This window comes from Lissotriton vulgaris, chromosome 4_1 (genome assembly GCF_964263255.1).
Source record: "Lissotriton vulgaris chromosome 4_1, aLisVul1.2, whole genome shotgun sequence".
Taxonomy (NCBI): domain Eukaryota; kingdom Metazoa; phylum Chordata; class Amphibia; order Caudata; family Salamandridae; genus Lissotriton; species Lissotriton vulgaris.
Window position 1 is genome coordinate 583449460 of NC_141691.1, and position 23161 is coordinate 583472620.

General features: G+C 46.5%; 1 protein-coding gene across 1 annotated transcript in view; it reads left to right on the forward strand.

The window, feature by feature from the left end:
* The window catches only part of FKBP9 (FKBP prolyl isomerase 9), a 181343-nt gene that overhangs the window by 141317 nt on the left and 16865 nt on the right, over positions 1 to 23161 (forward strand). The window contains exon 9 of the mRNA XM_086964801.1: positions 8764 to 8927. Coding sequence (XP_086820927.1) covers positions 8764 to 8927 — 164 coding nt within the window. The remainder of the gene's footprint in view (positions 1 to 8763; positions 8928 to 23161) is intronic.

A 23161-nucleotide genomic window follows, 5' to 3' on the forward strand; every position in this document is an offset into this window, starting at 1 on the left:
TCTCCGTGAGGTTGCATCCACATAGTAGAAAACAATGACGGCTTTTAGGTTGAGATCCTCTGTAAGACTGAATGTAGTGTTCAATTCTTACCTGTGCTGAAGGGTCTGTTCAGGTTGGCCCCTGAAAATATGAAAGACCGCATCAGGGCCAGGGTGGTTACATCCTGCATAGAGAAAAAATACAAGACCACTACTAAGGACCCTTTTACATCAGGGGCCAGGTTCCCGCAGACTCTCTGGTGGTTCACACTACCAGAAAGAGGGCCCTTCCTCTGTTATGCAGCATCTCCCTGACGCCTGTAGGGAAAGTGGTGAGGAGCTAGTTGTCGAGCGGAAAGTGATCTTCAATGCAAACATACGCCCTAGACTCCGCAGATACTGCCTCCCGCAGTGTTAACCACTCCTTAATTTGTAAAGAAATAAGTGCCAGGGCTCTCGTCAGGAGGCCATTGCAGCTTGCACCACACATTTCCCCTGCTATGCTGCCAATGATATTAACACAAGTACTAATCATCACACTCCTACAAGTGTGACAATTCGAGCTGTTCCAGGCCCCCAAAGCTATTAGAAGGGGTTTGGTGAAAGGTAATAGTAATTTTTAATGTATATTGCTTTAATAATTAACTGTTGTGGTTCTCTCTAAATTAACCAGACAGCGCAACCTTGTGGCAGACTGTCACAAGCTCCGGTGTTGACAATTAAGTGCCGGTGCCGAGCACCGGAAACCACCGGCTCAAATCAAGCACTGGTGTTAACTCTAGTGTCTTGTTCCACACACACATACTTGGTTTCAGGTTTTAAACAGGAGGTTCAACAACACCTCCTTAACATTCCATTCAATGGGGAACATCTTTTTGGTCCCCAGGTGGGAAAAATGTTGGAAACTAATTTAAAAAGATGCAGATATCATAAAATCCTTGAGGACCTAACACCTAAAGGGACTCTTTTCGCAGACTATACCAACAAGGGGCTGTAAAAACTATGCTGCGTACCCTGCTACAGATATACAAGTAGAAGCAGCATCAGTCCTTTTCCGAATTCCGGACCAGCAGGGGATATTCAAGGGGTAGCTAGGAGGTAACAATGATAGGGGTAAGGCTTGAGGTGGCTCTAGAAAGGAAGCCTCCACTCCAAAGCACTGACTCGCCCAAACTTTCGCTGCCATTGGGTGGAAATCACATCAGACCAATGGGTACTTGTCGTAGTCTAAGCGGGCTAGTGCCTCAATTTCAAACCCCCTCACCCAATATACCACCATGCCAATGGACATTCAGTCAGCATCACTTCATTGTATTACAAGAGAAAATTCAAGCTCACCTTCAAAAGTGCACCATACAGCCCCTACCCCTTCATCAACAGCGAAAGAGTGTGTTAATGTACTTCCTCATTCAGAAAAGGTACGAAACCCTATGAACCATCATGTACCTTAGGCTGCTCAACCAGTTCATTGTGTCAGATCAGTTTCACATGACTGCCTTGCAGTACAACATCCAGTTGCTTCAACAAGAATTTATCTAGTTAAACCACAAGCACATCTAATTCCTCATCCACCACAACAATTACTGTTACCTCCGGTTCGTGGTAAGTGGACAGCAGGACCAGTTCACAGTAGTGCCCTTTGGGGCTAAAACAGCCCCAAGACTCTTTGCCAAGTGTCTGACTCATGGCATCCGAGAAGAGCGGGCATCTGTGTCTTTCCTCATCTTGACGACTGGCTGATCAGAAGCAACAGCAGTAGGAATCAATGTACCTACAACCTCTGCAGATCCAACTGTTTTTTGATCATGGCATTGGTACATGGATGATGGTATTCCAACAGCTGATGCCTCTTTTTCAGTCTGCACAAATTACTACAATAATGAAACTTGCTCGGGATGATGGCATCATGCATAACATTTGTACCGTACGACAGATTGCACATGTGCCCCTTACAACAGTTATTCCACCGGTCAATGGTCACAAGTGGAATGTCTGTGGGAAGATTTAGTGTTGATAAAAACCAGCATTCAGTGGTGTCTGCATTGGTGGAACAGCAAGAGTCTGCTGCCAGGCAGGCCTTTCTTGGACCATCTTCCACAAGTGACCAATACCACCGACACATCACTCATAGGCATGTGCGCACATCTTAGTGGCGTAACTTCCCAGGGCACATGGACCTTCCTCAATAGAGCCGGCACATAAACTACTTGGAATTACTAGCATTTACGTAGCATTCAAAGCCTTTTATTCACTCTGTGGCAAGGTAGTCCTTATAAAGATGGGCAACATGACAACAATTTATTACATACAAAAACAAGGGGGAACCCATTCCCCTCTGCTATCTACTGTGGGGGATCAGATTCGGCACCGAGCGATTGGCCACAACATACAGCTTCTGGCAGGACACCTCGCAGTGGTTCACAACAACTTTGTGTATCTGCCACACAGGATGCATCAACAAGCCCACTCCACCTCACCTTCAAGTCCTACAACAATACTTTCACAAGTAATGAAACCCAACAATTGACCTCTTTGCAAATCAAGAAAACAGAAAAGCCCAAACCTTCACTCAAGATACCCACAGTCCACAGGTAATGCAGTATGGATAAACGGATCAGGACATTTGCCTACACTTTTCCACTTCTCCCACTCATCCTATGCGTGGCGAGGAAGATGATGCAAGTCCCCATGACCCTCATTCTGGTGGCATCAACCCAGCCTTGGTACACAATGTGCCTAGTAGGGTCTATCAGCCCCCACAAAGAGCTTCCCATCAGACTGAGCCTTCTGACTCATTAGCAGGGCATTATGAGACACCTGGAACTCGGACAGCTAAATCTAGTAATTCAGCATCTGAGATCTTAGAATGTGGATACATAAAACTCCCAGAGGAGTTTATGATTATATTGCTTTAAGTGTGTAGACCATCCGCTCATGCATGCGAAGTGGAAGTGTTTTGTGCTCTACTGCCCCTCAAATCTCCTACATCTGCATACAGCAGGTCTAGCATACACTTCCATACATCTTCACTTGGCAGCTGTAGCTTCACAAATGCAGAACAGGGACCACTCATCCCTTTTTAGGATCCTTATAGTCAAAGCTTTTATGGAGGATCATATCCTCTTCAACACCATCAGCACTTGTTTGGAACTTGAATGCGGTACTTGACAGGATGTTGTGACCACAATTTGAACCTCTCTATTCATCAAAATTTCATTTCCGTTCTATTTTTCCCTTTAAATCTTTTTCTTGAGTTTTTGTTTCCATAAATAGCAAAGACAACATTTCTAACATCATTACCACAATAGTTCCTTCGCTCAGAAGTGGATGACAGTCAAATACATTATTGTATGTGAAATGGTTACGGGCAATGCCTGATGCACAAATGATAGCTTATGACCAATTACTCCTGCTCATTATACAAGTAAGCGTGCCAAAGCCAGAAACAAGTTCAGCCGCCAATAGCTCGAGAAGGATACAATGTTACTCAAAATGAGAAATACATTTTCAATACAGTGAACAAAAAAGAAAAAAACAGGCCCAACCCCACCTAATTCACCAACATGCATTACTTTCCATCAAAACAGCAGTTAAGAGAAACCATAAATCAGTACTGAAAACTGGTAAGTGCAGGTCCAGCAATGTGTCCTGTCGGTGCTGCGTTTCCAAAGAATTGGTGTCTAATATAGTGCCCAGGGAGCGGGCAGGAAGCTTCTCCACATGCTGTAAAGCTGATTGAAAATCAGTTCGGATAGCACCCCAGCTGGCGGGCAAGGGATACTAGCGCAAACACTTCTTGCCCTCCCCGTGTAAGGCAATGCTTTCTGCCTCAGCCCACATGGTCATAGTGTGCCCCCTGGCTATGAGCAATGGGGGTAAGTGACTTCCATTTTACAAGTGATTAAGCGTTAGGCTAGCAAAAGACCCAAGTCAAGGAAGCCAGAGGTAGCTCTATGCTTCTTGTTCCTGCTGTGTAAGCCCAGTCAATAAACAGTTAGAATCCACTCCATGAGATTAAGGGTGTCTCCTCCACAGTGGGGAACACCTTTATGTTTTTAGGTCCCCTCACACACCAACAGGCCCCTTGGTGTCATGCTTCATCATCGGGGTCATCGTCCCCCTCTACCGGGTACGGCGTGCTGCGACCTACGGAGACGTGGGAGCACTTGTTAGACTATGTGTGGTGTTGGTGAGGGGGTATTTTGAATAAATGTGAGCGTATTGTGGGGTTTGGGAAATAGTGATAGTTAAAAAGAACCTGGCTCGTGGGGTGACTAAAAATTATTCAATAAGCCCCCGGGCTGGTGCTGTTAAAAATGAGGGTGGGAGGTCACTACGCTGACAATGTGCGTTACCTTCTTTTTGTGTGCGTCGACATGTTTTGGTGCCAGAAGCACCTTCTTCAGGACGGGGTGCACAAATCCCCACCTTACTAACGTTTCTCTAACTAATACCAGAATTTTCTAATAAAAGTGAGGAAAAATTACAGTGCAGGTAAAAGTAATGTACCTAGCAAAAAAAGACGTTGTCTATTGATCAACTGTTTTGGAGTTGTAGATAAACCTAATGAGCCAAAACATCAGGATCTGGTGTGCTAACTAGCACGATTTCTACGAGGAAATACCTCCAGATCGATCCCTACGTGGCTCCGGTAATTATCATCATAGTTAGAGAAACGTGAGTAAGGTGGGGATTTGTGCACCCCGTCCTGAAGAAGGTGCTTCTGGCACCGAAACATGTCGACGCACACAAAAAGGAGGTAACGCACATTGTCAGCGTAGTGACCTCCCACCCTCATTTTTAACAGCACCAGCCCGGGGGCTTATTAAATAATTTTTAGTCACCCCACGAGCCAGGTTCTTTTTAACTATCACTATTTCCCAAACCCCACAATACACTCACATTTATTCAAAATACCCCCTCACCAACACCACACATAGTCTAACAAGTGCTCCCACGTCTCCGTAGGTCGCAGCACGCCGTACCCCGTAGAGGGGTACGATGACCCCGATGATGAAGCATGACACCAAGGGGCCTGTTGGTGTGTGAGGGGACCTAAAAACATAAAGGTGTTCCCCACTGTGGAGGAGACACCCTTAATCTCAAGGAGTGAATTCTAACTGTTTATTTAAATATGCCCAGGGAGAATGAATCCATTCGGATTTCTCTCTCTCCCCCCTCTGATTGTTAATTATGTGTAAGCCCAGTAGACACTAGACAGACCTCTTGTGTGTAGTAAGAAGCACCTGATTAAATTTGACAGATACGAAGTGATCCCCTGCCAGTATTGGTGGAGAGACGGGCAGGCCCACAACATATGCAGGAAGTGTGCCTCAACCAGGCCACAACGGGGGCAAGCGGCATGGATGCGTTGGAAATAACAGTTTTGCTAGGCGTGAGATAGGCTCTGTGAGGAACATAAAAATGGATGAGACGAAAAGGGGGGTTCCGTAGGACATGAGCCAGGGTTTCCATCATGGCAGGTCACTCCCCGTCTGTACACTGACGGTTCAGGTCCGTCTCCCAGTGTATGTGCAGTGAAGTGAGCAGTGTCACCTCATGCGTACGTAGGAAATCAGCAAACCAGCGTGTTATTTGTCTACCAGTACCTAGTATGTGGAGGAGTTGAATAGTGGGATGAATCTGGTGTTCCTGCATCATATTACTCCATGTATTCCCAAGCACCCCAATGACTGAATTATAAAGAAGGAAGTGACCAGCAGGCAAACCATTGTCCTCGATCAAAGACTCAAAGCGGATGAGAGTGCTGTCACGGTACTGGTCGCCTAGGGTATGTAAGCCTATCTCATGCCAGGGGGCTATTTCTGCTGCAGAGTGATGTGACTACCCATTGGTGTGCCAAGCAAGGGTAGCACTGGGGCATATATATAAGACTGTTGTCTTCATAAGAAAAAAGTACACCTTGTAGCAGCGATATGCCACTGGCAGCAGAGTGGGGCAAGGTATTGCTACTTTTGAGCAAGGGTGAAACCGATGTAAAATGTTTGGCTGGCTCCAGGCCTGGGAGGTGGTGGCAGAATCTGCAGTCTTATGGCCTGCCAGCCATCGGGCCACCCATTGTAGCTGAGATGCCAAATAGTATTGTTCAGGATCTGGGACCGTAAGACGACCCTTATCCGTAGGCAAATAAAGCTTATGGAGCACCACCTTGCAACCTGTACTGTGCCAAATAAACTTGCATGTAAATGTCTCAAGGTAACTCGAAGCTTCTTCAGAGCATTAATAACATGTAATGTCAGAGCCAAAAACTAGATGAAAAGAGTGTACACAGCATGGGAATACACAGCACAACCAGCTACGAACAGACTTTTACAGGTTAAGTAATAATTTTGCTTAAATTTTTCCAAGCAATCCACACATTGCATTAATGCTGCAATGCCAAGACACATATGATGTATGGAAAGTTTCAGAATTTGTCTAGGCATAGGATTAAGTACTGAACAAGTATGCTTCTAGCAAATATCCTATGCTGGACAGCACGCACACAACTCTGCACCATGAAGCAAAGGTTGTGCGTGGTGCCAGACAACTTTTATAGTGCACCAGCACAGGGCATGACAGCAGCTGCAGGGCATTTCGTTGCTGTGCTGCACTACGAAATAATACATCTGACCCTTGGAGATGTTAGGCGCTTTCGTAGATCTTAATGTGTTAAGTTTGTCTTTCAGAAAATGACTTTGGTTGTTTCACAGAACATCGAAGATACTGAGCTTTCTGGTTTGGAATCGTCCCCCCTTTAAAAAGTGTAGGATACCAGGACAAGCAACTAAGATGGGAAACACCACATGAGTTGAAATGTAATGCGATGTTTATGTTTAGAACTACAGTGGTTTGATACTCCAGAATGCCCTGCATAATAACCCATAACGTTTTGATCAGTGGGGGCCCGTAATATGTGCAGCAGCGGTGGTACGGGCACACATGCACACTGGTTTATACACAAACGACCAGCACATACACACGCCCCCCCCATTCCATTCAAAGCATGTAAGCATAAACACACAAACATTCATACATATACACACATGCACACACTCATCCAACATTACCAAAAGAAACACTCACCAGGCTACATCTTGGGTGGCAGAAGAAAACCTCAGAGGTTTCTGGAGGATTGGGACTGCTGCCTCCTCTCATTGGCTGACTGATGGACAGTCGGCCCTAGGCACTTCAGGGCTTAACCCGTTCCATGTTGAGGATGGCTGGGGACTGTCCCACGTGATGGTAGGCTTGTGCGGGGGATGGCTGGGGGCAGTCCAAACCCCGACCACTGATTAAAATGCCCACACCGCGGCCGAATTCGCACTGCGGTCAACAGGTTAGAACTGAAGCTCCCTGGTCTGAGTCTCTCAGTGACAACCCCTTCATCACGAGTACGAGGCTCACAGAAGACTTTGACGGGATGAGGAGGTCCTGGCCACCTGGCTGTGTAATCTTAAGCCTGGCAAATTTCAGCTCAGGCATCCAGGCGCCTGCGCATTTAGCGAATGTTCTGCACCTGGATGTCTGACCGAACATAAAGAGAGTCTGTCGGGCTGACCATTGCTCAGCCTGACAGTCATTCTTCATGTGTCGGAAAAAGATGGAGGGGGGGGGCCCCTTCACCCTCAACAACGGGTAGCTGATGGTTTTGACATCAGGTTTTTGGGCAACAAAAAATCCTGGTAGCCTTCCCAAGCCTGGCGCCTTGTAGCCCCTGCACATGATACTGGGAACTGCACGATGAACTTGTTGCATATGCATAGGCTGTAGAATGTTCATGTATTTCTGAGCCATAGGTATGTTTTCTATGTTGCATTAATTCAGCCAGGAAAAGATAATGTGTAGCGAAAGTGTAATTTAAAAGAGAACGGAGGGCAGGGCTAGAGTGCATAATATCAATATCAAATGAAGTAGTACCCCTTGGCTATTGCATTGACCTGAGGGAGGGGGGGGTTAAATGGTATTCATTTATATTCCTGTTAATTTTCTTTTCATTCAGACTAGTTTGCTGACCCTTTGGTATGAGTGGAGACTGGAGGACTATGTAAAGTAGATTTATCCAAGTTAGAAGCCCTGTCGCATATGGGACACAGCCTTTATAGAGGCCATGCCGTAAAATGATTGTTTCTCTCTGAGGACTCGAGTCCGTTGTGTCTATCCAAGTGGATGGGGTACGTTTATCACAGCATTTTTTTAGCCTGGGCCTCCGGTCACGCTCTTCTTTCTGGTGTAGTGGTACCCTTCGTTCAATCATGTTTACCATTGTAGACTTCCTTGCCGAGTTGCCAGGATCCTGTTTGTGCTACAACTTTATGGAATAAGAGACCTATCAATGGCATTACTTGGAGGCTGAACTACATTCTGTTTATTTACTTGGGGCCTGACCACAGCTTGTACATATGGGTTTCTTCTGCTTGGTTTCTTAGCACCAAAAAGAGGTAAGCCCGTGGATGGATATACTAAGTATCTGCGCCCATGTGGGGTTTTAAGTCTTTGTGAGTCGGAAATAGAAAGCGAGTAGACCTTTTTTTTCTCATGAAACATGTCCAGAAACATTGTCGTCTATTTCCAGAAGACAAGATCTGTAAGGAGGGTACATATGGTAGCTGGCTTGGACGAGAGAAGCCAGACTTTTCTTTTCCGTGAATTACATCTTTCTTGCTGGATACCTCGTGACATTTACTTAATAAGGTTTTCATATGGCTTCATTGGGCGGATTCTAATAAGAGAAAGAGACGTAACATCAGTGTAATCATCTGTATTTCAACAATTGTGTTACAGAGGGAGAAGTGCCGGGAAGTGCTGTCTTGGTTTTCGATATCGAGCTGCTGGAGCTTATACCCGGTCTACCAGAAGGATACATGTTTATATGGAATGAAGAAGTACCTGAAAATCTTTTTGAAGAAATTGATAAAGACAGGAATGGAGAAGTTCCCATAGAAGAGGTAGGTGTTGGTTCACTGCTTGCTTGTCTGTTTAGCTTTAACAATGAAGAAACTAATGAGTAAGGGCTGTGTCTACTACCAGGTTTCTTCCAGGTGTTGAGTTGTTATCTTTTTTTATCAGCTGTTTATAACTAAGTGATACAAAACATTGTTTTCTATGAAAATGTCTTTCATAAATAGAGAAATACCATCAAATACTTTTAATCGTCATTCTTTGAACATTGATAATGAATACACAGGGGGTCATATTGATCAAACTGACCCTTGCCGACTTGGTGCTGATTTAAGTGAGGTGTTCACACACATTTATAATGTATATTTTTAGGAGGTGTGTCCTGTTATCAATTCCTCATCCTCTCTGATGTATTTTTTTGAAAATGGGGATTTCTTGCACTGTTTGATATATATATTTGACTAGTAGCATCCTCCTTATGATTAGTAAGGTAACTTACACATTGGTTGTCTGTTCTGGGCACTGTTATATGTTCTACATTTGGACTAAGCATTTTTACCTAGTTGGATATTAATATTCCTCCTTTTTCCCCTTTATATTTGTACTAGCAGCCCGTCCCGTCCTTGTCCGGGAGCAACAGGCTTCCCCGACCCCCGCCCGCCCCGACATTGTCCAGCAGCCCGGGCCCCCGCCCGGCCCGTCACCCGCCTGCCCCGAGATGGGTCCCCTAACCTCAGCCACCGCTCCTCCCGCCTGTCCGCTGCTCGCACCGCCGCTGGCCTGTCCGCTGCTCCTCACGTCACCGCTCCTCCCCCGCGCCATGTCCGCCGCTCCCTTACCTCAGCCACCGCTCCTCCAGCCTGTCTGCTGCTTGCACCGCCGCTGGCCTGTCCGCTGCTCCTCACGTCACCGCTCCTCCCCCGGGCCATGTCGGCCGCTCCTCGTCGCGCTCCTGGACGCCGCTCCTCCCCGCGCTCTTGACGTGAGCACGCACGTCGTGGCCTGCGCTACTTCGGAGGGACAACTTTTTTTTTTACTGTAAATTTTTTAAATAACGTTTTTTTAAAAAATTTATATAGCCTATAACCATCTACACACCCTGACGATTCCAACGGTATATCGGGTGTGTGGATTGGCGCTGTGGTTCCCGAGTTTACCCGCCTCAAAGGCTGAAAGTTCTTCCTTTATTATAGTAGTATAGATAAACTATATATAAACCTTGACTGTTAAACCTTTATATTTCAAGGAGAATTGACAACCCAAATAGGAATACTTTGTTTCCAATGACCAGTGACACAGTGTACTCACCAGGAAACTTTTCACTAACTATTTGTCAGCCACATGATCTAAAAGAAATGCACCAATACTTCCCCACTCCTGTGGAGGTACAAGCACAGCCGTCGTTTGTGATACTGGTACAACCGACAACCCTGCTACCAATGACACTACTACCACAACTAAGCAAACTGGGTTAGACTTTCTTAGTATTAGGCCTTTGAGAGTGCGCTTCCTGCTGGTGAACTCACGCACCACAATTGAGCCAGATGCTGATAATGACATTGATATGTGTAGGGGGCTGGGCTGTTGTTGCCTTAATAATCCCCCCCCCCCCCCCGTTTTTAGGGCTCGCCTGCTGTTCGCATGCGCATAACTGGCGAAGCTCTAATGTGGCTTATCCAGAGGTTAACCACCACTGGCGATTCCACTGGCGATTGCATGCAGTGCATGTCCTTTTTAGGTGATTGCGCAAGCGCAAGCCCTAAAAAGCGCGTGCACAATGCCACCAGCCGCCTGCCTGCCTGCCTCACATTACCACATCAAAAGCAGCCCACCCAGCGCATTTCTCACCCCCTAATTATTCACGGCCGGCCGGCCGTACTTTCACTTTCACGGCCGGAGGCCGTGTCTCCTTTTAAAACTTGTTTAACTTGTTTCTTTGAGGTATAAAGAAATTAGAGACAGGCGTTTTATTTAGGGATTGTAGACTTCCATGCATGATAAACGGAATATACGGCTTGAGAGGATTTTAAACGGAAAATACGGCTTGAGAGGATTTGCCGTTCAAAGTCCGTCCTGATAAGTTTCGGTAAATGCACCACTTGACTCACATTTCAAAGAGGGGAGATTTAAGCACAAAAGGAAGCAACTCTTCTCCGGAACTCGTGCAGGACCAGTTCGCAGCAGTCATCAAAAAAACAATATAAGTGACACAGATACCGTGTTTCTACGTTGCACTTAATCTTCCCCTGGAAAGTACCCACAAAAAGCTAACTTTGATACCTTTGTTCCTCATCGACGTCAGTTTTCCATGACGGTAGGTGCTGTCAATTAGGTCATTCCGTACCATCCGACTGCAGCAAAACTGTAGTCCTAATTTTATGTCTGTTATGGCCTGATTTTTGCTTTTAAAGAATCTGACCACAATATATCTTAAGTGATCAGAAACCAACATATATCATTCAAAATGGAATGGAGAACTGGAAAGGGATGCTTCCCCACAGGTGTCCGACACATCTCCAATCCGTCGCCCAATTTATCTTCGCAGGCGACAATGTATCAATCTGACATCATCCCACAAATGGATATTGGCAGATATCATCCTGTCTTCCTCTACATTTTTCAGTTTTATTGCTGAGTTAATTCAACAGCATTTTCAGACCGAGACATTTGAGAATGACATATTAGCTTTTGCTGGAAACTCATCAACAGCATATTGTAATTTATGTCTGTGTTCACTGTGCCAACAGTACCGTCTAGCGTTGATAGGTGGAAGTACAGGTGTAAAGACAAACGTGTTAAACTTTTTTTTCTTTTTAACAAAGAGGCCTCCTCCAGTTTCTGAAAATAAATATTGTGCCTCAGAACCTAAATGCTTCGAAGAAAAATGTGCATTTCAGAAACTTTTCGTGCCCAACATCACAATTTCTCTGGCCCAAGATGATGTAAAGTGTCTATATTCTCCGCCGGTAAATAATTTCCCCTCTTGACGAAATTTTGTGACTCCCTACCAAAAGACAAGTGTTGGAAACTCGCCGACAAGCACACAACGAGGTACGGTCAAGTTTGCAGGTGAATGTCCACATGCATGAAGAAATTGAATGAACGCCACGAAACAGATTTATTTGTACCGTACTGCACAATTGGAACGAAACTAGTCGTTCCATGGTCAGCAGTTTAACCACTCTGATGCTGAGTGAGTAAGCACTCAGATTCTAATATTGCTAAACAAATTTCTTGAAGTTGATTTGAAATACATCTCCAGATAATGCACTATCCGTTGTTTTATTACAACATGAGTGTTCTGACACCAGGGCCTCCTCGTAATAAGACCATTGAATCCAGCTCCACCGAGGCACCATCATACAGCTCCACAGATGCACCCACCACACAGCTCCACCGAGGCACCCACCAGACAGCTCCACCGAGGCACCCACCACACAGCTCCACCGAGGCACCCACCACACAGCTCCACAGATGCACCCACCACACAGCTCAACAGATGCACCCACCACACAGCTCCACCTACACAGCTCCACCAATGCACCCACCACACAGCTGCACCGATGCACCCACCACCCAGTTCCACCGATGCACCCAGCACACAGCTCCAACGACACAGCTCCACCGATGCACCCACCACACAGCTCCACTGATGCACCCACCACACAGCTCCACCGATGCACCCACCACACAGCTCCACCGATGCTCCAACTAAGCTCCACCGATGCACCCACCACACAGCTCCACCAATGCACCCACTAAGCTCCACCGATGCACCCACCACACAGCTTCACAGATGCACCCATCACAGAGCTCCACCGAGGCACCCACCACACAGCTCCACCGATGCACCCACCACACAGCTCCACCAATGCACCCACCACAGAGCTCCACCAATGCACCCACCACACAGCTCCACCGATGCACCCACCACACAGCTCCACCTACACAGCTCCACCGAGGCACCCACCATACAGCTCCACCAAGGCACCCACCACCCAGCTCCACTGATGCACCCACCACACAGCTCCACCGAGGCACCCACCATACAGCTCCACCGAGGCACCCACCACACAGCTCCATCGATGCACCCACCATACAGCTCCACCGAGGCACCCACCACACAGCTCCACCGATGCACCCACCACACAGCTCCACCTACACAGCTCCACCGATGCACCCACCACACAGCTCCACCGATGCATCCACCACCCAGCTCCACCGATGCACCGAGCACACAGCTCCAATGACACAGCTCCACCGATGCACCCAACACACAGCTCCACTGATGCACCCACCACACAGCTCCACTGATGCACCCACCACACAGCTCCACCGATGCACCCACCACACAGCTCCACCGATGCACCAACTAAGCTTCACCAATGCACCCACCACACAGCTCCACCAATGCACCCACTAAGCTCCACCGATGCACCCACCACACAGCTTCACCGATGCACCCATCACAGAGCTCCACCAAGGCACCCACCGCACAGCTCCACCGATGCACCCACCACACAGCTCCACCAATGCACCCACCACACAGCTCCACCGATACACCCACCACACAGCTCCACCTACACAGCTCCGCCAATTCACCCACCACACAGCTCCACCGATGCACCCACCACACAGCTCCACCGATGCACCCAGCACACAGCTCCACCGAGGCACCCACCACACAGCTCCACCGAACGACCCACCACACAGCTCCACCGATGCACCCACCACACAGCTCCACCGATGCAGCCACCACAAAGCTCCACCGACACAGCTCCACCGATGCACCCACTACCCAGCTCCACCGATGCACCCACCTCCACTGACACAGCTCCACCGATGCACCCACCACACAGCTCCACCAAGGCACCCACCATACAGCTCCACCAAGGCACCCACCACCCAGCTCCACCGATGCACCCACCACACATCTCCACCGAGGCACCCACCATACAGCTCTACCGAGGCACCTACCCTACAGCTCCACCGAGGCACCCACCACACAGCTCCACCGATGCACCCACCACACAGCTCCACCGATGCACCCACCACACAGCTCCACCGATGCACCCACCACACAGCTCCACAGATGCACCCACCACACAGCTCCACCGAAGCACCCACCACACAGCTTCACCGATGCACCCACCACCCAGCTCCACCGATGCACCCACCACACAGCTCCGCCGAGGCACCCACCACACAGCTCCACCGATGCACCCACCACACAGCTCCACCGATGCACCCACCACACAGCTCCACCGATGCACCCACTAAGCTCCACCAATGCACCCACCACACAGCTCCACCGATGCAGCCACCACACAGCTCCACCGACACAGCTCCACCGATGCACCCATCACCCAGCTCCACCGATGCACCCACCACCCAGCTCCACCGACACAGCTCCACCGATGCACCCACCACACAGCTCCACCGATGCACCCACCACACAGCTCCACCGAGGCACCCACCATACAGCTCCACCAAGGCACCCACCACACAGCTCCACCGATGCACCCACCACACAGCTCCACCGAGGCACCCACCACCCAGCTCCAGCGATGCACCCACCACCCAGCTCCACCGACACAGCTCCACCGATGCACCCACCACACAGCTCCACCGATGCACCCACCACACAGCTCCACCGATGCACCCACCACACAGCTCCACCGAGGCACCCACCACACAGCTCCACCGAAGCACCCACCACACAGCTCCACCAATGCACCCACCACCCAGCTCCACCGATGCACCCACCACACAGCTCCGCCGAGGCACCCACCACACGGCTCCACCGATGCACCCACCACACAGCTCCACCGATGCTCTAACTAAGCTCCACCAATGCACCCACCACACAGCTCCACCAATGCACCCACTAAGCTCCACCGATGCACACACCACTCAGTGCAACCACAGCATCACTCAGCGCAACCACAGCATCACTCAGCGCAACCACAGCATCACTCAGCGCAACCACAGCATCACTCAGCGCAACCACAGCATCACTCAGCGCAACCACAGCCTCACTGGTTCAAATATGTTCTTTCAATGTTTCAAGCGGTTTTCAAGCTTTCTTGCTTTATTACAAATCACAAAAAGATGTTAATATTTCACTTCTGTTCTTGGATTTACAATAAAAAACACTGAACATAATCTTCACAAAAGTTATTTACAAAAGTTTAAGCTATTGCCATTACAAATTAAATAAATTATTTAAGTATTAATTATTTAAAAAAATTAAAAGCCATTGTTATTTGTAATATCAATACATCTAAGTCACGTAAATACAAAACATGTTGCATTACAAATGCTATAGGTGTTTGCGAAAGTTAGAACTATTGGCATTGTAAATGACAAAGCTATTAATTTAGCTGTTTTAAAAAATAACACATAAATAAAAAAAAATTAATTTATAAGACCAATAGCTCAAACTTTCCTAATGCGAGCCCTATTGCATTTCCAATGCTTGTTTGCCTGGTATTTGATGCAACTTTGACTAAAGTGTACTGGTTTCCTCCTAACCAGTGTTCTTTCCCTAAAAATGTTCAATTGTTTCCTCCAATTGCAATACCTTTAGCACACTCTGAAAGTCCCTAGTAAATGGTACCCCTGGTACCTAGGGCCTGAGGTACTAAAGAGGGACCCTAAGGGCAGCAGCATGAATTGTGCCACCCTAAGGGACCCCTCCCCAAGCCCATGCAAGGCTGCCATTGCAGGCTGCATGCCTTGGTGCAGACAAAAGTGAAAACACAATACGTCACACATCCCTGTGTGCCATGTCCCCAAATGCTGCATGTAATATTTGTATGTCACGCCTACAGTAGCCCTGACAGCCCTAAGGGAGGGTGCTGAATATTATATGTGAGGGCATACCTGCATGAGCAGATATGCCCCTTTTGCTGCCAGTACAAGTGACCAGGGAAGCCATTTTAAAACATGTTCTGGACAGTGGTGAAAATGAGTTACCCAGCTACATGATGGCTAGGGATGTTTGGTATCAGACATCTTGTATTAATAAACCCACACTGATTCCAGTGATGGATTTACCAATATATGCACCTAGAGGGCACCTTAGAGGTGCCTCCTCAAAACATTCAAGCCTCTTGTGTGCTCCCTCTCTGGTTTCTGCCAGCCTGCCACCCGTGACACTGTTCTGACCTCCTAGGGTGAGAGCCTTTGCTCTCAGGAGACCCAGAACAAAAGTCTGTCTGGGAAGAGGGTGTCACACCCTTTCCCACAGGATGATCTGCTGATTAGCCTTCCTAGGACGGCAAGCTTCAAAGAGCTGCCACCTTTGAAATGCGAATCTGGCTCACCCTCACTGGAGAGGAAGCCGGCCCACTTGTCCAGTGCCCCTTTACACTTGGATAGGTTAGTCAGGTAGGCGTGCCACCCCCAGACTAGGACCACCCCAAAGGTGGGCTAAACTGAAGTGGACATGACTTTTTAGAAGTAGCCATCTTTGTGACGAAATACTTAGGAATTCTGGGACAGAGTTATGCCTTCTTCCACCAGGAAGTGATCATATAGGGGGTGTAATGACCCTCAGTAACCCATTGGCTACTACCCTACACTCCCTTAACACCCAATCCAGAATTTAGGAGAGCCCCTTGCACCAGAGAAACAGATCCTGACGACCTGCAGAGAGAAGATGGACAGGAAGAGTTGCATAGCTAGAACAGAAGACCCAGCAACTGACTTGGCGCCAACCCTGCTGGCCTACCTGCTGACTTTGCCTATTGCACGAAAAGCTGACTTGTTCTGCAGCTCCTGAGTCACCAAAGCCTGGGAGACCTGTGAGCCTTCACCCAGGATCCAAGGCCTCCCGAGGAATAGCAGAATTGTCCCCTGCATCCTGCAGACAGCAAAAGAAGGACCATTCGGACTCCGACGCTGTCAAGCACTACTGCACCGAGCCCGCCAGCCTATGCCAAAGTGGGCCAACTGTATCGGTGTGGTCCCCAAGCTCTCAAGGTACTGAGTACACTGTGGAGGGACTCCTTGTGAACTTCCCAACGTCGCCTGCAGCCTCTGTTGAAAACCCCCTCAACTGCAAGTGTTGCCGGATGGGGAAACCCCAACACCCCAAAGACCCTCTGCACCTGGATTCCCCATGCAGAGGAGAAAAGGACCAAAGTTGTCCCCACATCCCCCAACAATGCAAGGACCAAAGCCACTGGTTGGTTTCACTGGACAGGCCCCTCAGTACCCTCTTGCAGCCTCTTTCTACTTTGACTGCTCTCCTTTGGATAACATTGGGCACCCAACGCTGTTTTGCACCTCTGCACATGCCCACCCTAGTGCACCTGGTCGTGTCTGCTCGTGCTTCCTTGGACCTTGCCCACTACTCACCTTAACTTCTGAAGAAGGGTCCCATAAGTCGCTGACAAGAACTAGTAAACCACATGTGGTTTTCCTCCCATAGGTTAACGTTGCAGAACTCAGAAATTGCACTGTTGACTTTTTGAACTGAAAAGTACTTCTCTTCAAAAACGTACTTACTTGAACGATTTTCTTCTGGTACCTAAACATATAGAAATATACTTGCTATTTCTGTAAACTGGTGTGGATCTCCTTCTTGAGTTGTGTGTCTCATTTATTGACGATTGTATGTATTTTCAGATGTCTTGCACTCCTCTGTGATAAGCCTAAGGCTGCTCAACCATACTACCCCCTAACAGAGAACTTTGGTATTTACATAGCAAGCCCCTGTCCACTCATAAGGGAACACCAGCCTCTTTACACGCTATATCTCATCTTGATATATAATATATAAAGAGCCAGCGTCATGCAACATGGAGGAGGAAAAGTGAAAACAAATGGTCATTTAGGACCTCAAGGAGTCTTTTCTTTTGAAGAAAGTGGTTCTTGCCTCCATAATGCAGAACAGGTCTTTGCAAATGTTAGCAATCCCCAATTGTCATAAAACTTTCAAAGCAGTGCCCCAAATTTTGAGTTGTGGTCATGAAGAGGACAGAACAGAACCCAGAGTAAAGGAATTGCTAGACAGCACACCTCCCAGCACAGCTTTGCATACTGGGGTGATACTGGAATTCCCCCAAGGACACAAGATGCAATAACAATGACAAGTTCCGAGATTGCTATACTAGCTCAAGGGTAGGCTAACTTAGAGGCAGTACTTGCGAAATGCAAGCAAGAAAATTTGAACAAGCTTCAGAGTTTTGTGGAGGCATGCTCCCCTTTCCCAAGGTGCACTTTCTTGAAAATTAACATGTAGTAAGTAGACTTGATGATTAGGTTGCATCAGGCAACATGGTTATTACCTCCTGTGACATGTCTATGGGCATCACAGTGTGCCGGCAATTGTGACACTTGTGATCTTCTCTGACACCAGTCAAATGGTGCTCCATTTCTCTAGTGTATTTGAAAGCACTAGGTAAACCCTGGGATCCATCAGGACCAGCCGCGGCCAGTAGTGGGAGTACCGGCTGGGCGGTGACGTGGGGAGGGGGAGGGGCAGTGTGGGGGGTAATAATGTATGGATTACGGACTTTAACAGGTAAGTAAACATATAAATATATAAAACGAATTTCGTTAAGTGCACTGCATCACCAAATGTGATCCAGTGTGCGCAACGAAATTCGTTTTATTTATTTTTATGTTTACTTACCTGTTAAAGTCCGTAATCCATACATTACTACCCCCCCCACCTTGCCCCTCCCCCTCCCCACGTCACCGTCCGGCCAGTACTCCCTCTACCGGCTGCGGTTAATCAGGACAAGTAGTATCAGAAGGACTATGTTCCCTATGGTAGCAGTAGTATTTCGATCAATATCATGAGAAGTATATATAACCAAACAGTGTTTCATATAACATAAGATATGTCTCAAAACAATATATATCTATATATATATATATTTATAATGCAAGTATATATTACCTTCTAGCGGTTGCCAGTAGGTAGTTATAGTTAGGACCTAGTTTCCATAGATAAAGCGCGTTTTTGACTTGCCTATATCTTTGGTGCCAGTTGATGAATCCTCACAAAACCTTCCCCAAAAACGTTATGCTCACTTCAGCTGGTGTCTTGAAAGTTTTGGGGTGATCCGTTAAGCGGGCCGAGAAAAGGGGTAGTGGGGGGGCGGGGTGCAAAACATGTTTTCCCCATTTTGATTCCCAAAGTGATTTTGAACACGACTACAGCCCAAACCACTGGATGGATTAACAACAAATTTGGCAGAACTCTAACTCTTTGTTCATAAAGAGATCTTTTGTGATTTGGTGTAAATAAGTTCAGTACTTTTTGAGATATTAACCGAAATCTCAGTTTGTATATTTAGGGGTGCGGATCTGACAGTCCTCATGCTGAAATCTGATTGACTGGCAACACTTCAACCAGGAAGTGTTGGCAGCCTTCTTGGCTTCAGCCAAGTCCCACAAAAAACGTTAAAAATAAAGAATCGGGGGCAGGAATACCCCACAGGTCTGATGAAGAGGTCTCACAGGGACCCCACCGAGGGATTGGTGTCAGTACAACGCGGATTTTTACAACGCATTCCGTTACAACGGAATTTTTACAACGCAGGATCCATTACATCGGATGCCATTACAACGCATGGCATTACATAGCAGATGGTATTACAACGCATGGCATTACATCGTAAGTATAGGTAAGTATACCTTTTTTAAAAAAATGTTATTAAGTTAATTTAATTAATTTAATTTAATTAATTTAATTAAAATACATTTTAAAATAGCCATTAATTTAATTTAATAAAATAATATCTATTAAATAAATGTAATTTTAATAAAAAATGGAAATAATTTAATTTAATTAAAATAATAAAATTAACTTAATGTACATATTTTTATAATTGAAATTACATTAAATTAATTGAAATAATGTATTTTATTTAATTAATTTAATTTAAAAATGTAATTAATGTAAAAAAAAAATTAATTTATTAAATATATTTTAATTAATTTACAAATGGTAAATATAATTTAATTAACCCAAAACACAAACCTACCCGTGAACCCTAAAAACACCCCTGTACCCCAAAACCCAAACCCTGCCCTAAAACCTAAAAACACCCCTGTACCCCAAAACCCAAACCCTGCCCTAAAACCTAAAAACACCCATGTACCCCAAAACCCAAACCCTGCCCTAAAACCTAAAAACACCCCTGTACCCCAAAACCCAAACCCTGCCCTAAAACATAAAAACACCCCTGTACCCCAAAACCCAAACCCTGCCCTAAAACCTAAAAACACCCCTGTACCCCAAAACCCAAACCCTGCCCTAAAACCTAAAAACACCCATGTACCCCAAAACCCAAACCCTGCCCTAAAACCTAAAAACACCCCTGTACCCCAAAGCCCAAACCCTGCCCTAAAACCTCAAAACACCCCTGTACCCCAAAACCCAAACCCAACCCTAAAACCTAAAAACACCCCTGTACCCCAAAACCCAAACCCTGCCCTAAAACCTAAAAACACCCCTGTACCCCAAAACCCAAACCCTGCCCTAAAACCTAAAAACACCCCTGTACCCCAAAACCCAAACCCTGCCCTAAAACCTAAAAACACCCCTGTACCCCAAAACCCAAACCCTGCCCTAAAACCTAAAAACACCCCTGTACCCCAAAACCCAAACCCTGCCCTAAAACCTAAAAACACCCCTGTACCCCAAAACCCAAACCCTGCCCTAAAACCTAAAAACACCCCTGTACCCCAAAACACAAACCCTGCCCTAAAACCTAAAAATATCCAAACACCCCAAAACATATACCTCAGTACCCCAAAACATATACTCCTATACTCATACTTATTTAAAAAATTACTTAAATTAATATATTTAATTTATAATATTTAAAAACATAAATAAATATTTTTATTTATTTTTATTTATAATTAATAATAATTAAATCAATTATATAATATTAAATAAAATAAAAAAAATTATATACTTACCAATACTTACGATGTAATGGTATGCGTTGTAATACCATCTGCTATGTAATGCCATGCGTTGTAATGGCATCCGATATAATGGATCCTGCGTTGTAATAGCTGCGTTGTAACAGCATTACGACGTAAAAGTTGCGTTGTAAGTGTTACATACCCCACCGAGGGTTAAAAAAAAAATCCCAATGTTGCCGTGAAATTGCGGGTGGATCTGCAAATCTGCAGCATTAGAAAAGAAAAGGAGGGGGTCACCTGGCCCCCCTCTGAGGGCTATTTTTGTGTCCTTCCCAGCTTTCCCGTGAGGTGGGGCCCTTGGACACTCTACCCCTTCCTCTTTCGCACACACCTGAGTATTATGGAGAAATGGTGTGTACTTCTAGTAGGTATTGGCTGTTAATGCTTATTGGATTGGTTGTGCACTGTAAGTGACCCTGTGGATAAAGGCCATACCTGTTCCCCTGCACAGCTCACTCTGATCATAACCGGCACTGTTCGTAATTTATAACATAAATTTTTAGGCGGGGAGGCACGCACCAGAGGCACAGATCACTCCATTGAGGGAAGTGCAAGAGCACTGATAGAAAAGTCACACGCAATGCACCGAGCACAAGCCCCTGTTGATGACTTGGTTAATGTCCCAGCTCCTCCTCTTCAGTGAATGTTACGCTAATAAAGTTTGCCTGATGTGCCTCAAGTTCTCTGCCCAGAGATCAGCCTTAAAGAGTGGTCCCGCATCCCGACCCTAACCAGAGCTCTGCTGCTTGCCGCAAGACGTGCACAACACCACTACAGATGCAAAGTGTGACAAAAGGCAAGAGTGGCACACCCCTGTTAAGGTATATAGGTGCTGGGGCTGCTCCGGTCTCGAGGCGCAGCATTGCCTGCATGTTCAGAGGCTCCCAGATACCTGCCATGTCTGACTCTTGTGCCCATTCTCTTATTGAAGAAGCGATGGGCTCATGTGACATACACATTGCCCGCCTGTTTAGACGAGGAATTGAGCTTATTGTGAGGGTCGCGGTAAATGAAACGGAAGTGATGCATTTTTGCTAAGGGCGCTTGCCCTGCTTCCTGTGACTTCGCCTTTCCCTGCACATAGACCCTCCTACAGCAGACACCCTGATAGGAGGTGCCCAGGTATGAGAGCATTGTGCTGTGAAAGGGTAACAGAGTGCATGTGAAACAGGCCTCTCCTTGTGCAGCTTTCGGATGCACTCCATCTCAAGGGCCTTGCTCCTGCCTCCCTCCAAGTATGGACGTCCCTTAGTGTGCACACATTCACACATAATCTGATAGACACAATGTATTTCACTCTCTAACACAGAGACATAAATAATCTGACGCAATTTATATCACAGAAAATCTGGCATACACATGCAATCTCACTCACCCACATGCACAATCTGACACACAGTGACGCAAGCTTTGACACACACTATCTTTTTGCGTGCACCTCTCTTACACATGTCCCATCTGTCTATTGATGTGTACACGATCACAACAGCCTTTGCTGCACAGAGTGCCTAGAAAGAGGCTCGCTCTGACTAGTCTAGAGCAGCTGTAAAAACCATGTAAGGCTGCTCGAGTAATGAGGACCAAACTAGCGTTATTTATGGCACGTGCAGCCTTTCATTTCAGACTGGTGATGACATGGGCATGTGGCAGTTTCAGAGCTTCCTGTTCATTATGGGCGCAGTGTTCCCCTTGAAAGGAGTGCTATTTATTTCTTCTGGATACACTGGGTAAAAAAATCTGCATTGGACCAAAGAACTAAATCTATTCGTTTTTTTTTTAAACCTTTATTGAATCCATGTGTTACTGGTTTCGCCCCTCTGCTACGACTTTTATTGGTGACCAGATTATGGTGTTCACAAAATGTGACATCTCCTTGAATGCCGGCACTGTCATTGGTCAGTTTTATGTTCCAGAGAATTCTGAAATAGGGGTGCCTGTGTGAACCAATTAACAGAAACTCTGTACTTGTGCAAAAAGGGAAGAAAAAAAATGTTAACGAAACCAAAACAAATCATTTTGTTGTTCCCTGATTAATATAAAAAACAAAAACAGTTAATTCAGTTCATCTCACACAAATAGTTTTGCGCAGGGAAAAAAAATCAATCAGCATTTGTATAACGCATCACTGTCACCTCTAGTGGTATCTGGGCGCTTTGGATGCGACGTCAGAATAAAGGTCAGAAACAATCAGTAGGAGCCAAAATAAAGGTCAGAAATGAGCAGAAAGAGGCAAAATAACGGCCAGAAAGAGGCAAAACAGAGGGCAGGAGTGAGAAGAGGCAGAAAAACGAGCAGAGGAGGTACAAAATGGAAGGAAGCAGAGGGT